At 35.9% G+C, this 17,962-nt stretch overlaps 1 protein-coding gene and 1 non-coding gene across 2 annotated transcripts; one reads left to right on the top strand and one right to left on the bottom strand.

The window, feature by feature from the left end:
* Positions 1 to 722: 722 nt before the first annotated feature.
* LOC112201786 lies at positions 723 to 5,058 on the top strand. The gene is made up of 10 exons (XR_005800245.1): positions 723 to 1,016; positions 1,228 to 1,341; positions 1,433 to 2,164; positions 2,255 to 2,470; positions 2,546 to 2,693; positions 3,206 to 3,420; positions 3,545 to 3,590; positions 3,904 to 3,967; positions 4,595 to 4,644; positions 4,740 to 5,058. It is a non-coding gene; the product is annotated as an uncharacterized LOC112201786 (transcript).
* A 7,503-nt stretch (positions 5,059 to 12,561) lies between these two features.
* LOC112165926 (sedoheptulose-1,7-bisphosphatase, chloroplastic) lies at positions 12,562 to 15,510 on the bottom strand. The gene is made up of 8 exons (XM_024302630.2): positions 15,284 to 15,510; positions 15,079 to 15,198; positions 14,734 to 14,919; positions 14,297 to 14,378; positions 13,944 to 14,165; positions 13,569 to 13,669; positions 13,266 to 13,337; positions 12,562 to 13,054 (listed from the first exon to the last, which is right to left on the bottom strand). Exons 1-8 carry the CDS (start codon positions 15,398 to 15,400, stop codon positions 12,773 to 12,775), a joined length of 1,182 nt encoding a protein of 393 aa, XP_024158398.1. The 5' UTR covers positions 15,401 to 15,510; the 3' UTR covers positions 12,562 to 12,772.
* Between the last annotated feature and the right edge of the window lie 2,452 nt (positions 15,511 to 17,962).

Raw genomic sequence — 17,962 nt, 5'->3', positions numbered from 1 at the left:
TTACACGATTAATAGTTCTATCTAGATTCTAACAACATAGATTATAATAAACTAGTCAAAGAACATTTCTGTATATTTTGTTGAAAATATGACATTCATGAGCTTTATTTACTCGTAGCATTGGGAAAAAAAAAAGGATGTAATATATTGTAATAGTGAAAAGAATAATATCCTTTAGAATGCTTATCTGTTGCGATAGGCAATTCCTTATCATTTTAGAAAGTGGGTACATATACTGAATTGAAATAGTTGGAGATTAAACAACATTTACCAACTGGGTACTGTTGATTCTGCCTCTGTTGATTGATTTTATCAAACAATTTAGTAATTAGGGAAAGTCATTCTTCCATGCTTATTCACTTCATTTGTATATATGAGAGAGAAGGCTTGGTACGTATATGATGAGAGTACTAGCAAAGTACCGCTGCAATTTTGACACCATTTGAAAATTTTAGTTTTCTTCACTACTAGAATAATGTCATTAGACATCGCCACTATTAAATCGGTCAGGATTGCACCTGATGTTAAAAATCGTTTTAACATCAGTTTGTGAAAAAACCGATTTCTATTGTTATTATAGACATCAGTCACTAACTGAACCGATGAGAAAGGTTTTGTTGGAAAAATTTTTAAAACTGCGGAGGGACTAACTTTGAAAAATTTGAGAACGCGCGGGGACTAAAATTTCATTCCCCCCCAACACTTGGTATTTTTTCCGCTTTCTCTAAAATTTCGAACCTAGACCTCCAGACCTAGCCTCCTTCTCCAAGCTGACCTGCATCGACTCCCGATCTCCTTCTCCAAGCTGACCTGCGTCGACTCCCGACCTCATTCTCCAACCTAAGCCTACTGGAGCCGCCTCCAACCTGACCCCGAGTCCCCGACCTCGCTCTCTGACCCCGAGTTCCCCTGCCTCGCTCTGACCCCGAGTCCCCGATCTAGTTTTCCAGACCTCGAGCTTGAGCTCCGATCTGACCTCGAGCTTATTAGCCGACCTGAGCTTGTCATTCTCCAACGTAGGTCCTCTCTCTCTCTCTCTCTTCTCTTGGTTACCACCAGTACTGATTTTCTGTCTGGTTTTGATCTAAAGTTCAGTCTTTTTTGTTTAATTCTTGTGTATTTGAGTTGGGTTTGTCTTTGAATGGCTTAAATGTGTGGTATTTTGAGCTGGTGCATGTTGATTGTGTTTGATTTTAGTTCTTGCACATGTTGGCTGTCAATCTGCAGAGGAAGATCGGGAGTTGAAGGTTTTCAAGAAGGAAGAAAGGATAGGAGCAGGGTATTTTGCATGTTTTCGTTCTTCTAAAGTCTGCTAAACCCATTGATGGTGCTGCAAGAAAGGTATTACTTCTTCTTACTCTCTGCCTTTTCTCATCTGAGTATTACTTGCTTTTCTGGGTTCGTGCTTATTTGTGGTTTCATATTGATAAAGAGGTACAAACCAAGACCCATGAGGGCTGAAAGAGGCAATGAGTTGCATAATGGGAAGTTGATTGTGCAGAATTGCGGATTTCGGAGTTGGCCTGATGGGATTCAGTCAATGGCTCTCTCGTTATTTCCTTTATCAATAATGTTGGGGTTGATTGATTTTGATTACAGTTTGTAATTTGATGTTTCAACAGTCTGTTGTGGGGTTGCTTATAAATTTAACGCATAGACATCTACTTACAGTTTTAGAGAAATTTGTTCTGCAATTTTAATTGGATAGTGAGAAATGTGATTGGGGAAGTTCAGTTTGTTGGATTGGGGGTGTGAGATTATTGTTTGATTCGTTAAATTAGAGGTTGTTGAAAATTATATTCGGACATCTATTTGCCGTTATGCAGATTATATTTATTCTCTGTTTTATAACAATTTTGGTGTTTAATGGTTCTGTTTCTGATTCTGCCAATTAGTTTTTTGTTTTTTTCTGTGGAGGTTTTAGTTTTTAGATTATATATAGTACTTGATTTCTTGGTTATTGATGTTTTGAGTTTAGCTAGATTATAAAGCATGAAATTGATGTTTTGATACTTTTTATCTTTCAGAGTTAATCTTTATGTCAATGAAATACTCCAAAGCTTACCAACATTTAGGAATCTCAATCATTTGAACTTGGACCTCTATTCATATTGAACTAAACGTGAAGATGTTGATCTGGTGCCTGATTCCAAATTCTAACAAGGTACTCTGCTTTTAAATTTTCTGGAATTTTTTGTTTTGTTTTGTGTGGTTTATCTTTCAAATGAGTGATTTGGGGTTTTGTTTTTATTAGACTGATAAGGCTTCAATGCTGGATGAAGCAGTTGAGTATTTGAAGCAGCTCCAGCTTCAAGTACAGGTCAGATAGTTTTCATTTTTTGGGATTATATAATTCTATTAGCATTACAAGCAATTGCTTTTAATACGTCTTCAAAGATAAGTCGTGTTGAGTAGTATGGATTTTTTAGCTAGGCTCTTGATTTTCTGTTGTGTAAGTTAAAGTTTTGAGGTATTATATTGATGCTATTATTCAATTAGCCATATTTGATTGTGTGTGATTGATTTCTCATTATAGTTTGCATAGTTGTGGATTTTGGGTTTTCAGAGGGAAGAAAGAAAGAAACAGAAGAAGGGGGAGAAAGGAAGAAACAGAAGAAGGGGGAGACGGGAAGGACAGAAGAGGCAGGGAAATCCAAAAGACGAGAAGAACTGCTCTACTTCACAGATTCAAGGTACAAATTTATACACCAAATTAATTTTTATGCTTATTGGTTATGTATTATAATGATTAATTTCAGATCGATACTAGGTTTTCAATTTTGATAGAGTTCCTTTTCACTTCGTTGTGTAAATTTGAACTTGAATTTCGTGAATCACTGGGCATCTCATGAGTCATTGTCCACCCACTATACACATGTGAACTTAGGAAAGTCCTGCATGATTAGACTTTGATAAAAGAGTCTGCATAATTTCATTTTGTTTGGGTTTTGATGTGGTGCATTTGATAAAAAGTGTTGGCCTGCCAATTTGTAGGTCTTCTTTCATATATTTAAGCAAGGGCCTGCTGGTATTTTGGTTTTCCAATGCAGATTATGAACTTTTTCTTCCATGACTGAGGTTTAGGCTTACAGGAAAGAATTTCTGGAAAATATTTTAAGTCTAGATACAATTAAACTTGCTTTTCTCTGCTGACTTCATATGCAAGTGCAATGTTTTGAAGTATGATTCATTTGATTTATTGCAGGAATCCAAAGAAAAAGGAAACTCCACATATCACTGTTCATGATTAGAAGTGGCTACTTAGCATAGTTGCAACACATATCCTACGAAAGTAAGCTTCTGAGGACTATCTTTGTTGAAAAATTACCGGTGAAGGTGAAGAAGAAGGTCTTGATCAGGGAGTTCATTAAGTTTGAAGAGGTGGAGCCTGTGAGGATTTGATCTGAGCCGATAGAGGATGTGAGTGTTTTACTAGAATGCTTTTTAAATTTAAGTATTTGTGTTTCTAGACTCTTAAGTTAATTTGACGATATTTTTATCCATGTGATTATCTCTGTGCATAACTGCATACATAACCATCCAGAAAAGTAGCGGAAACTTATAAAGAAACTCCATAAGAAAGCTAACAGGTAAGATGTCAATCACTTCATTTTATTTTTAAAGTTGTAATTATATATATATATATATGTATGTATCTGTATATATTTTTTTCCAAAGCTACTTGGTTTTGGGTTGACTGCATTTTAGCCTTTTGAACTTACCTTAGTCATTGCTATTTGCATGTGTGAACTGATTTCATGTTCTAGACAGCATGCTGCATGCTAGATACTTATTACATTAGAAGGCAAAGAAACATATTTGGGCAGCAATTTTGAATGGCACTGATAACATGTTAAGCTTCTTTCAATTTTGAATGGTGCTCTTAATTCATCATTGTTGCAGGTCAACGCTAGCAGATCAAAGCGGCAACTTCAATTTTGTCTGGAGCCTTAGGACTATCACAGTGGTAAGAGCAAAGGTTCAATGTTGTGGTCATTGAGCTTGCAAAACCCCTCACTGCTTACTACCAAGTAATAGTAGTTCAATGTAGTTAGTTAAGTTCAGTTTTCTTATTATTTAAAAGATCAAACTGTTGGAGAAGAAATGAGGTGTGTGATTCAATTGTGAAGGAAATAAGTGTGAAGAAATTTTCGAAATTACTAATGATGGCAAGTGTGAAGTATGTCTATTTATTTTCAAAAGCTTTGATGTTTTGCTAGGAGAGATTAGGCTCTTCTTTCACAAGGTTTCATGATTCTGCTTCTGAACATATAAACCACTGTTGCATATCATAATTATAGAATCATCTCGATGAAAATTCTTGATTCTGTGCCACCTTAAATAGGATTTAGAGGCTGAAGTAGATTATGATATTCGTTGTCTATTCTTACAATTCTAGAAGATTTGTGAGGATCATGATATAACTGCAATTACTCTGCTGTTTAATATAAAGTTGCAGAAATTGAAGAAAGCAATGCTTTAGCTCTTGCTCTTGCTATATTTCCACATTGTAGGCTCAAATGCTTGGGATCGAGAAAACTTTGCCAAATGTGAATTGTGAAATTTGATGATCATCGACTATTTTGCCTTGCAGGGACTGAACCCAATCTGGATCAATTTTGAGTGATATTGGTGGGATTTCAGGTATGTCAAATCTCAACTAACAAGAGTTATGGCAATTAGCTTCCCAATTGTTTTCTTTTCTATTTCAGATAAGTGATTTATTTATTGAATTATAGGTATTTGTAGTGGGCGGTAAAGGATCGGAAAGGGTATACCCAACAACAACTTGATGAGGTCCGCATTGAAGTAGCCGACTACTTACAGACTCTGTTGTAGGTTCTGACCAGTTTCTTGATTTTGAGTTAGTTTTAACTAACTTTTTTGTAGCAATTATGAACAAACAAGAATACTAATTGCTAGGCTAGCCTTGTAGTATATAGGTGCATATATGAATTGGGGTTTTATTTTGCCCATTTTGTAAACTGTTAAGGATGATGAATGTCGGATATAATACCCCAATTTGCAATTTATAATCACAGTTCTATTTTGTGGACAGAATCCTCTTTATAGAATGTGATGTTTAGATATAAAGTTGAAATCAGTTTTAGCCATAAAAACTGATGTCCAGAAATACAGATACATCAGTTCCAAAATGAAAATCGATGTTACTAATATATCCAGACATCGGTTCATTGTTAAAAACGATATACTACCGAGTGCCAGACATCAGTTCCGAAATGAAAACCGATGTTACTAAAACATCCAGACATCGGTTCATTATCAGAAACGATATACTACCGAGTGCCAGACATCAGTTCCGAAATGAAAACCGATGTTACTAAAACATCCAGACATCGGTTCATTATCAGAAACGATATACTACCGAGTTCCAGACATCAGTTCGGAAATGAACACTGATGTTACTAACATATCCACACATCGGTTCATTGTCAGAAACGATGTCTACAACAGTATTACTCATCGGTTCTTAAATCAATAACGATGTTAAAACTCAAACTTGTGTTATATAATCTATATTTCTTTAAGCTTTAAATACAATAAAATGTGGGTTTAACAATAGTAAAGCATGCAAGTTTGTTATCATTTAAACTTCTTTACATCGGTTTATTATAAGGAACCGATGTCTACCCGAATATTAGACATCGGCTAAAAACCGATGTCTGCATTTTCCGGATCTTTCTCATCACCCACAAAGACATCGGTTGGATTTTTTTTTCTCATCGGTTTTTGACCGATGTCTGGGGCTATAATTCTAGTAGTGCTTAATTAAAGTTGTTAATTGGAATCAACTCGGATAGCCTCTCATTAAGGGCTTATTCTAATACATACGGTACGTACCACGCTAATTAATCCAAAAATTAAGACAAAAACCGTACGGTACGTACGGGGCTACCAGCTGCCATAAGAATCATTAACCCAGCTGGAGTTGGAGGTGGATCGATCTCTTTACAGCTTAATGATATATTAATATTAATATCAGGAAGAACATTATATATTTATATACGCCAGATTATGACTGATGCCAGCTACGTACGTTAGATTAGAGAATATATATCTGTTATCGAGCTCGCATGAAAATATAGTTTTGTTAATGAATGATTTATAACATATATTGTTCGATCGGCGACGTGGACTTCATGATTGGCAAAGGGAATTTTGTGACAGTTAAGGAGCTTATTATATATCTTTTTCTTCGTCACCAATAAAAAGAACAGAAGAAAGAGTTGATTAATGATGAAGATCTTTCAAGAATTCCAAGAATCATGTTAGACCAAAGGACACTACGCGTGCCAGTTTGAAAGCACTTTCCCCACTTTGTTTCTTGTATGTTATATAAAGCTGAGGGAAATTCTATGATTGTTCCAAGAATAATGTTTGGAGCTGAGGAGGTTTGGACCGACTTACTATGTGAGCTAGTGTGTACGAGTAGCATGAAAACTTAAAAATATTGGAATGCCATTGATTCCAGGTTTAGAGGGAAGCACATGGCTCAAATTAGTCAAATGTTTGGGTCGAGTCTTAGCAAGTAGCAATTACTGCTACTTGCACTCCACGTTCTTTTCTGCATTATCTATAATCATTGAACATGTATGTGATTCTCTGTGGAAATAATTGTTTTGAGGAAAGCCAAACTAGATGCCAAGGTATTTCTGCGTTCTTCTTTATGAAAATGATGATCCGAGAAAATAGCACCCGTACGTACGAAAAACAATAGAAATGTCACAGGTGAAAGTTATACATGCATTATTTTTTTATATTAAAATATATAAAAGAGTGGATTAGATGAGTGACTGTTATTTTTTTAGAAATTAAAATAACTGACAGTGCACTGTCAGTGCATACAATCATCTCCACATTATTTATATGGTGAAAGTTTACAAGCTTGCAAGCTAACTTATTTGAGTTATTTTGTCTCATTTACTTTGAGGCATTTCGTGTAATGTATTGGCACAAATATTTAATAGTGTTAACTATGTCAACATAAAATGAGGAATAACAAAAGGAGCTTTCAGAGACTTTGAGCGAGAGTGGAATATCGATAATTTTTTACGGTGCGTTTGGATGAGAGAATTATGAAATCTATGAGAATTTATAAATGATGAAATCTTTAACTCCATCAATCTAAAATTCTATTAATTGCAATTTCTATTGTTTGATTGTATCTATTTAGGATTTGAAATGTGTAATAAATTAAGAAAGTTTAAAACAAATAAAAAAATAAAATAGAAAAAAACCTTGTTTTGGAAATGAAAATTAAATACTGCAAATGAATTCGTAAATAACATGTATTTTGGTGAAAATTAAATTGGGGAATTTAAATAATGAATTTCTTTGTTTTTTTTCCCTAGAGAAATTTAAAATTTACAATATGATAATGTCAAATGAAGGAATTAGCTTGTAAGAATTATGAAATCCTCACTTTCAATTAAATTTAATCATTTTTTCCCTCATCCAAACACACTCTTAAGAATTGATTATATGTGTGGGCCGAATGGGTCGACGCAAAACAAAGGTCCTAATGACGTGGAGATATTGAGACCCTCGTAACAGCACAAGATATTTGCATGATCCGTAGGGAAACAATTGGCAAGTACGCTCGGCTTGCGGTACCCAAAATGGGTTGGTTCAATGTGAGAAAGCTTCTAGGAACCCAGTCCCTTTAGTGGGTATCCAAAAAGAATAGTCACTTTGGTCACTCAACTATGACTTATTCGACACTTTGGTCACTCAAGTTTCAAATATATCACTTTAGTCACTCAAGTATTACACTGTCATTCACAAAAGTCACTTTGTTCTGAGAAAAAAAATACTCATTGGATGACTTTTGTGAATGACAATGTAATACTTGAGTGATCAAAATGATATATTTGAAACTTGAGTGACCAAAGTGTCGAATGAGTCATAGTTGAGTGACTATTTGTAGAATTCTCCCTTATATATATGATATCTAGGTATCTTAACAAATTTATCTTGTCCTTATATCTTTAAGAACCAAAAACATGAAACTAATGAGTTTTTTTAATGATTAAAGATATTAAAAGTAGGGTTTATATGAAGATTTTGTCGATGATACGAGTCACATGCATACATAGCCCAGGCTAACATCAACTCATAAATAGGAGCATATATAGGGCTCTTCTGAATCCATTATATCCTACAAATCTACAATAATGTTTAGGAGAGAACTGATGAGATCTTGTAGACAACCCATAATAGCTATGGTTCTGAATCAGCAAATTTGTTGTTTACGTACGTCCTTTTGAAGGTTAGCTACGACTACCAACTGAATTAGCAACTGCTGCACGTTCCTACACGTGCTACTGGAGACCTGCTTCACTTGGTGGACCATTATATGATCGATATGCAACTGCGCTTGGCCATTTATTTCAAACTTCACATGCTTTCCTATAGATAAAGGAGCTAGCTAGCTAGGAAACCCTTATTCAGATAAAAACGTTATAAGCTAGGAAACCCTCTCTCTCTTTATCTCTGCGCGCATCCCCAGCTTCCCTAGACCTAGATCCGTTTCTAGTCATTTGTCGAAAGCATTCAAAGATCGAAGCTTTTTTACTATTCTTCTCATTCCAGAGTTCAAACCTCTTTATATATGTAGTGGTTCTCCAATAATGCATGAACCATCCTCGTGTTTAGTTTGATTCTTGGCTTACCTTCTTGCTTTGTTCCAAATTAAGAACAGTGTCTAGATCAAGCTAAAATTAAGCAGATGAAGTCCTTAAGATAAATAATGAATTCGATAATCTCGTCATGCGTGCATTCCGGTAAAGCTAGAGCAGTAGCGCATATATACTTATATACAATGGCATGCGAGTGGGTTAAAGTTGGTCATAGCTAGATAGATAGAGATTTGGATAATGGTTAGTGAGGGGATCCTAATCACCTAAAAGACTTTGCAATCAGTATACATCATTGAAATTAATCCACTTAATAAAATAACTTTGACGGCTTATCCTTGTAGAACCCTCTGCCAAATAAGTGGGATTGGAACATTGCCTTTGCGGCTGCAAGATAAGGCGTAGCATACGTACAGCAATGGTGAAGGCAAACCACCATATGTACGTATAGTTAAAAGAAGAATGAATACTGATGTATTTGCGGTATATGCGAAGGCTTAAGCTCTTAGAGTTAACAAAATGGTGACAAATGAAGAGAAACTGAGTCATGGTCATTATAGATAGTTTATTTGATAGATCTAGCTAGTTTAACCAAAAAATAGATACACGGGAAAATTAAGATTTGTTTTTTCTTTTCCTCTGTGTTGATATCGTGTCAAACATTAGAAATGTATTAGATTTTTCATTATATAAAATGTCAGCGTATTTACAAAACAAAAGGCAGGTGATGATTCAATTTCGGAGGCTTTGCGTACATTTCTTGTTCAATGCAATTTTATTGATCCAGTTGATCGTATATAGATATGGAGCTCGATCTATTTGACTCTCATATACTGATGCGCAGTCCGATGCGTTTACATATTCCTTAGTCGTAGTCAACAATTCAATCAAATAATAAGGGTTTAAGTCTTTAAGACTTCAACAGAATACAGATACTGAGGGGCTGCTGGGATCGACGCTTTGAAAAATAAATGCCGCCTTACACCTTATGATGAGCCTGCTTCTGCAGCTAGACTAGTTATTGATTAATCAATAATAGCATATAAACTTAAACAAATATATGTATAATATATCATGCAATTAACTACCATTAGTTTGCCTAGAAACTGCACATGGCACAACTAGGGCTGTCAATTCCGACACGACCCGATAACACGACTCGAAACCCGCACGAAATAAAGTGGGTCGAACCCGCACGATTATAAAGCGGGTCGGTGGTGGGTCAACCTGCCATGATCCATTTAATAAATGGGTCTGCCACAGGTCAACCTGGCAACACGAAGTGAACCCATATAACCCGATTGTGCTATGTTTCTTCTTGAAATTTTGGACGTTCGGAGTATTTGATTATAAGATTAGACAATTTGAAATATTTCGCTTTTTAATTATTGAATTTAATTATTTATGAATTATATATAATTATTTATATTTTTTGTCTTGTGGAGTTTTTAGTAAATTTAATCAATTTATGCATTTTTTAGTTAAATGGGTCCCATTGTTAACTCTTAAATGAGTCATTTTGTCTAATAAGACACGACCTATTTATTAAATGGGTTAAGCAGGTTGAAAACGGGTAACCCGTTTTTTTTTTTTTCTTCTATTCTTTTTATTAAGAGGATCAAAGGGTTTCACTCCTGCCCCCATGGTGACTCGAACCCATGACTTCGTACATAGGTAGTGGGTGCTCTAACCCGTTTAATAAACAGGTTGGGTTTGGGTTTAAATTTTTGACACGATTATTAAATGGGTTGGGTTTGGGTTTATATCTTACAACACGACAAATATCCTGACCCGATACGAACCTAACCCGACACGACCCATTGACCCTAGGCACAACTGGTTGATGACAATCACATGCATATATGTTGAAGTTAATTGCTTGTGCGGATTTGGAAGAAAGTTTATCTAGTAAATAACAAACAAACCTAATATTCAGGAGTCAATCGATCAAATAGTATAGAATATAAGGATAAGTAATTAAGTGATTAACCTTTGTGGCTGTAAATTTTTGGTGTTACTCTAGTTTAATTTTAAAATCACGTCGTTTTACTTATGAATAGTTAATCTTTTGTACAAATAATAAACAGGAGTCTTTAAACCCTAAAAGGCTAAAACGATGCTTTAATAAGATTGAGACTTGGCAAACCTACTATTGGAGAGCTCATGACTTGACTCATCATCATTTGATTCCATAGTCCTATGCGTTCGTATCTACTTTAATTCAAGCATACGTTCAAGTAGGGTTTAACAGTTCACTTCTTGAATTGTCCATTCATCAATTCAACCACTACTTCAATATATATTATATATATATATATATATATATATATATATATATATAGATATGTATATGTATATAACTGTATATCCATCCAGTCCATTGTCAACCTCAACCAGCGATACGTACATATCTATTATGGTATATGCTATGGAGATAAATGCACACCTTACAGCTTATGATGATCAAATTCGTGGGCATTCCTATGAAGAAACACTTATGATACCAGAACTCATGCCTTATCAAGCAAGTTATGACATTTTAAAATTGGTTTATTCTGCAGCAGCAAATGCTAATCACAATAAAGGTTTGAGCCTGCATCTGCACTCCTATTATTAATCAGATACGTACAGATAATTAATAGAGGAAATAGAAAGGGGAGTAAAATTATAAACGAATTAAATGAGCACACTATATAGTTAGCATGAAAATGCATATATATTATATATGTATGGTCTTGTTTTGTAGAGTTCGTTTTTTCTTAGTAGCTGCACATGCAGAAGTTGGATTCAAGATCATAAACCACCGTTAGTGAGTAATGAAAGCACATGTATCCGTATATATGTTTGAGTTAAGTATGATCGAAGTTTCTGCAAATTATAATAATAATCTGATTTGAGAAGCAAGGGTATATCTGCTGCAGCTTGCATTGAATAACTAAAGGAATAAATGCATGACTGAACAAATTAAACACTTTTCGAAACCAAGTACACACTCGATCATCACATGCAAACTAATTAAAATGACATAATTCATAATAATATTTACGATTTTCATAGTACATAATTGATGATAACCTTTTATTTAATCCAATTAGTTTGCAGATAATTCTCTTGCAGTAGCATATGTATGCCACTTAAAATATATACACTAAAACCGTGAACAGCACATTATGGAGCACCTTAATCAACGTTCATAGGTATAATGAAATATCCATCATAAAAATAGCAGATAATCATCTTTTAGACTTAAGACAATATTTTGATGAAGGATTTAATTACAACTACAGTGGTTAAAAGCTTTTATTTTCACATGCGCATTCTAGTTATTTTTTTTTTTTTGAGGAAGGCATACGTATCATCATGAAACCATATACATACGCCAACATGTGCAACACAAGGGGACATGAAGAATTCACCTCATGCCACATCCAACTGCTGCAACAACGTACCTTCCGAAATAGATTGACCTGGTGTTGGAGAATGATGACCAAGGTTGCTGTCACCTCTTACTAGGGTTGGAACAGAAAGAACACCCTCACCTCACCCCCATTGTGCAAAGAGCTGGTCGTTAAGGACTAGGGTTAAATTTAGGTTCCACTCTCACTTCTCCCCTTCCCTATAAATTTAGGTTCTTGGCTTCCTTAAACTACCCAAAAGAAAACACCGTAGTTCTCCATCTCTTTCTATGCATGCAGCGTTGCGTCTTTGTTCAATAGTTTTGATGCAAAGTTCTTCCAACTTTTTTCCTTTTCATTTTGTCATGGGAAAGGCTTTCATTTGATGTCATTATGATAGGAAGACAAGTTTAGTTGGTTTGGGATTGCTGAAGATTTTGCTCTAGCCCAGTTGTAAATATCTGGCCCTATTGGGCTGGCAGAATAGGCAAGAGGTCCAAACAAAAATCTTGGAGTCACATCCCTCGATCACCAATCTTTTGATTTATACTTCTGAATGCACAAATTCAACATTCGTCTCTAATTTTCACTATAACTTTTTAGATATGTAACAGTTTCATTTCTTAAAAGAAAAAAAAACATGCAGAACAAATTAAGCTGATTGAAGTAAATGCATTAGCCAATACATTAAGCAAAAAAGCAAATGCTGTGACTATTGAATTAAGCAGCAGCTCCAACAGGCACTGCTTCCTTGAGCCTGGATGATCCGTATAGAGTTTCTTCAAATCGGATAATCTCGTTCTTGGATCCGTAAGCGACTTGGGTCCGGTCATCAAGACTGACGATGACCTTGTCCAGCACAGACTTGTGGCCATCACTACTGTAACCCCCGGCATTCTCAATCAACAATCCTAATGGAGCTACCTCAAATAACAGTCTCAGTTTTGCCTTGGTCGTTGGGGATATCACATTTGTGAAGACACCCTTCTCCTTAACAATAATCTGCAATTTAAAGCCAGAAAATATTTTTACAAGCAGATCATTTTACAAGGAACACATTTTTCATGGACTACGGCTACATTGATCAAATTTGTTTACTAAATCAACGATGCGACAACATTTCTTTTGTTTATATCTAACAAATAACTTGCTATCAACAGGTACTTTTTGATAAACAGATGTTGCTGGTAACCTCATCAAGTTGAGCAAGTACCTGGTTAACGTCGGGAACCATTCCTCCGGTGTACCTCAATGTGTACTTCTCTTTCACGTAGTAGTCAATCAGCTGTTAGATTATAACAATTCAAGGAATATAAAGCCTCCATGGGTATCAATTTAGTAGCAATAATTTCCAAATGAGTCCGTCACACACAACCTTCGCCAAACAACATGCATGTGAAGCACATTATATCATAGCGAGTCTAATGTATATGTTGGGAGAAGTAGGATACATATGAAAGAATCGTACGTTATGTTGCTCAGTAAGCTAAAGTTTAGGAGATTAATGAAAAATGACCTTGCTGTAGTCGGGGTTGTCAAATGTGGCTCTCAAATTTCCGGGAGAGAACATCTTTCCTTCACCAATTTCTGTTGTCTCCTTGACATGTTGCCACTTTCCTGATGACCAATTCGTGACTTAAGACAAAATGAGGTGCTCTTGTGCTAATGCGCGAGATTTTTTTTTATGTAAACTCGTCAAATATAACCTATTTCTCATGATATGCACATGTAATTCATTATTACATTATTGGTGGAATCCACATGCATGCTGTAAGAGGCCGGGTATATATGATGGATTGGCTAATACAAAAGTTCCTCCTTGCACATCATTTTCAGATTATAACCGATCAATCATGTGAAATTTATTTTAATGATTCTGATTGAAGCAAACCTTCATCAAGAAGAAGGAACTCATGTGTGCCAGGGAAGCCTTTAATAGCAAGAACATAAGTTGTTCGAGGCCCGTAAATCCCCATGGCTGCAGCAACTTGGTCAGCTCCGGTAACCCCAGTTAACTTATCTCCCGGCCACACCCCAAAGATAGTCCCCACTGTGAAGTTTGTGTCCACAATACTTGACCCATCAAGCGGATCAAAAGCAACACTGAATCCACCTGTTCAAATTAATTTTAGTACAAGATGATTAAGCTACACTGGAGAGTATTATATGTGTTCAAATATTGAGTGCTCAGATGAATGTAGGATATATTCATCATTTTCCATATAAGAGTAGCTATTTGCAAACCTTCAACTGGGCCTCCCATGTCCTGGAGCTCAGGAACTTCTTCGGAACAAGCATATTTGCAGACGTGTGAGTAAGTTAAGGCCTAGATTAGATGTTAAAAAGACATATATCAGTACTTACGTCATCAATGTTCAAAATTGAAAATCCCAAATCGAAATTTTAGGCCTTACATAGAAACGCATAACTATCATGATGCATGAGTCTCTTCACCCACTGTCGACTGGTTTTGGATGATATGCTCTAACTTTTTCTTTTCTGGCTAGTCTCGGCACCTAAAGGCATTTGATAAATGCTCCAAATTTAACATGCTACCGGAGCTAGGTTTAATGTTCTAACTACAACCTCTATATGAATTAAACTTCAATGAGCATACAGATATTAGGTCATCGTATTATGCAACATTATAGTGTACAAGTTTGGGTTTGATTAATGATCACCTCAAATAGAAGCTTATCAGCAAGCATATCAACAGCAAGCTGCTCATCTCCAAAGGTATTGACACATGCAGTTCCACCACAAGAAGCTGTCCTCACTTTGAATCCAATCGTCCTTATTGCTTCTCCCATTGCCAACAACAATGAAATCAGTGACTTATCCGGGGTGGCCTTTGTTAGAAACTCTTCCTACAAAAATTAATCGCACATTCATATTGGACAACTTTTACTCGAAAGATCTCACAACCAAAATTTAGGCCTTGCATGACAATAATTTCCCGAGTCCTGACCTCTTCTACAGTTCCACTTTACGGCCAATTAGTTTTGGGTGAATGCATAATATCTTACCAAGCTATCCCCGATTGCGCATTTTGGTGTAATGGAACTGTTCTTTGTCTTTAAAGCTCTTAGGGATGACTTCGGCACCAGACGTAATGATTCCCCAAATAGGGAGCTTGTTCTCAAAACCTGCAGTCATTCATGCACAGTACCCTTTAAGAAAAACTAATAAAATCTCATTCTCGCACTCTATTCACTGTGTTAATCATAGTACCTTAGCATTGAAAGATGAAGAGATAGAAGCAGGAGACATTAACGAGGTCGAATGCTGAGATGATGAAACATTACGCGGGAAAGCTCCTCTGGCATAGCATGCAACGCTGGTCTCCATTTTTGAATTTGATTGAGCTTCAAATTAATTAGCAGTGGCCAATATTTGCAAGAGCTAGCTAATGCTTTTCCCTTCAACTCTTGGAAATGAGTTGGGATGGTGTAGATAAGCAGCTAATGGTACTTCCCCACGTGGCAGATAATAAGTTTTTGTAAGCTGAAAAATTGGCATTGGCTAAAGTTAATTTGCATCACTCATAAATCTATGGCTATGCTCTGGTCTAAATGAAGAGATATGGTTGAGAGTTGAGACCCCCACTTGACTTGAGTCGGTTTTGTGCTCAAGATATTCAGAAATGTATGTATATAACAATGTATGTACTCATCTCAACATTTGCTTCAACTGTGAAATATAACTAAGAATGTTACTAAATAGTGTGCCTTATTTTTCATATTATTCCAGATGGGCTTACATAACCTCTGGCTTATTTCAAAGAAGTTTAAACAAAAATACATAATGATGAACAAATTTGATAAACCCATTTTCTCAAAAAAAATAAAAAAATGATAAGCCCAGTCTTCCCAACATATTCATTTAGATGCTTAGAGAACCTCATGATCATTTGAAACTTTCCTAGCTAGCTAGCAATGTGCATCAACTAGACTAGTGCTTGGTTAGAATTACATACATACATACATACAGGGCCCTTCTAAAGAAGGATCATTTTTATTTTATTTTTTCTAGGGATAGGGCATTAGAACAACTTTTCAATCATATTTCGGCATCTCAACCGTTTAGTTTTTAGGTCATAATGTGTAGATCACTTCTGCAAATTTTCAGCCAAATTGATTATCGTTAAGGCGTTCAAAGTGACGATTTAAGATTTATAAGTATGAACGGTTCAAGTTTGACAAATTTAGTTCGTTTATTGAATTAATCTAGTTTGATATCTTAACAATCACCGATTTGGTTGACCTAAAAACTGAACGGTTGACATGCCGAAATATGATCGAAAAGTTGGTCTAATGCCCTATCCCTAGAAAAAACCAAAAAAAAAAAATCCCTCACTAGAAGGAAATACACACACACACACACACACACAGGCGGTTTCTGGAGCGGACGTCAATGCTTCTACAACGTTTCAGGAAGTGGCGGCGGTGCGGGGCTTGCTGGACAGAGGCCGGAGGCATCCCAGACCGCTTATGGGCAGTGATCGAGGTTGGAGGAGATAGAGGTTGAAGGATTCTGGGCAGTGCTGCAACCTCGTCGCCGGCGACTCTATCCGATTGTAGACTGGTCCGTCCGACCCCTGGCCTCCGTCAGGCAAGCGGCGTCACGGCCTGAGCAGAGATGCAGCATCAACTTCCGCACTTTAGCGACTATGCGGACATCCTCTTCAGAACATTTTCGTGTGTGTGTGTGTGTGTGTATTTATATATATGTTCATATGTATGTATGTATGTATGTATGTATGTATGTATGTCTTACAACATACATATAATGTGTGTTTAGCATTTGAAATGTTCAATACTTTTCAATAACTACGGGGCCGACTTTAAGAATTCGGGGCTCAAGGTGCAGTAAGTTCACCCAATGTTCAATACAATATACAAGCATTGTGTTGCTACTTGCTAGGCCAACCGATTTCGTGCTGAATCAGACAAGAGTTCTTTTTTACTTTTTATGAGAGCGCTTTAATGACCAATTATTTTGTCGGCAATAGTGCACTCATTTTTGTTCTTATGGAAGGCTTATGGAGAATTCGTTGTCATCAACAAATTTTTATGGGTAGCCTCTACCAACTAGGTATTCAACGCAAAAGATGCACCCTTTTACATTTTGTGAGACGCATTTAATGACGAAATTTGGTCAGCAATGTGTGTCTGTTTTATTTTTATGGGTGAAATTTTTGGATAAATAATGGTGAAGGTGCGTCTTTTTATTTTATTCTTTTATGGGGTACTATAATCATATTGCCCCAGAGTCACAAACAATACCATAATATATATGAAACTTTCTTATCATGTTTTTAAATGTAGAGATTAGATACTTGTGACAAAAAACAATCACAATAAAATTCTATGCCTGATATTACTCATCACAAAAAACACATTACACTATTATAATACAAACTGGTGCAAACAAATTGAGAAAGCTATTCTTGCTTCAAGTTTTTCTATTGATTAACAGCCGTCTGTGTGTGTGTGTGTTTGTGAATGAGTTAACAGTCATTTTGATAATATGTAATTGAAGATATCATTATGAGAAGTATTTACTTATAAAGATGAGGTGATATAAATTTAGGGTTTTTATCTATTTACCCAATTTCTAGGGTTTTTTTTTCCCACTTACCCCATTAAGTTTTTCTAATTCCTTCTTATCCAAAATACTTTAAGGAGGTCTTCCCTAATACCCCATTAAAGTTTTTTGTTTTGTTTTATTTTTTTTGTTTTTAATACCATTTTACCCTCACTCTTTTGTTACTTAGAGAGAGAGAGAGAGAGAGAGAGAGAGAGAGAGAGAGAGAGAGAATGGAAGAGAGAGAAACCATAAGAGACTTTGCCGGAGTCTATCACCAGTCGCCGGAATCTGGCCAACTTTCGCCGGAGTTCGGTCACCAAC

The sequence above is a fragment of the Rosa chinensis genome, chromosome 5 (genome assembly GCF_002994745.2).
Source record: "Rosa chinensis cultivar Old Blush chromosome 5, RchiOBHm-V2, whole genome shotgun sequence".
Lineage (NCBI taxonomy): Eukaryota > Viridiplantae > Streptophyta > Magnoliopsida > Rosales > Rosaceae > Rosa > Rosa chinensis.
This window is presented reverse-complemented; position numbering and strand designations above follow the sequence as displayed.

Coding starts and splice junctions, on each gene's coding strand:
- LOC112165926 (XM_024302630.2), bottom strand. CDS start 15,400: ATGGAGACCAGCGTTGCATGCTATGCCAGAGGAGCTTTCCCGCGTAAT. Junction 14,920..15,078: donor GCGCAATCGGGGATAGCTTG/GTAAGATATTAT, acceptor TAATTTTTGTAG/GAAGAGTTTCTAACAAAGGC. Junction 13,055..13,265: donor TGGTTCCCGACGTTAACCAG/GTACTTGCTCAA, acceptor TTTAAATTGCAG/ATTATTGTTAAGGAGAAGGG.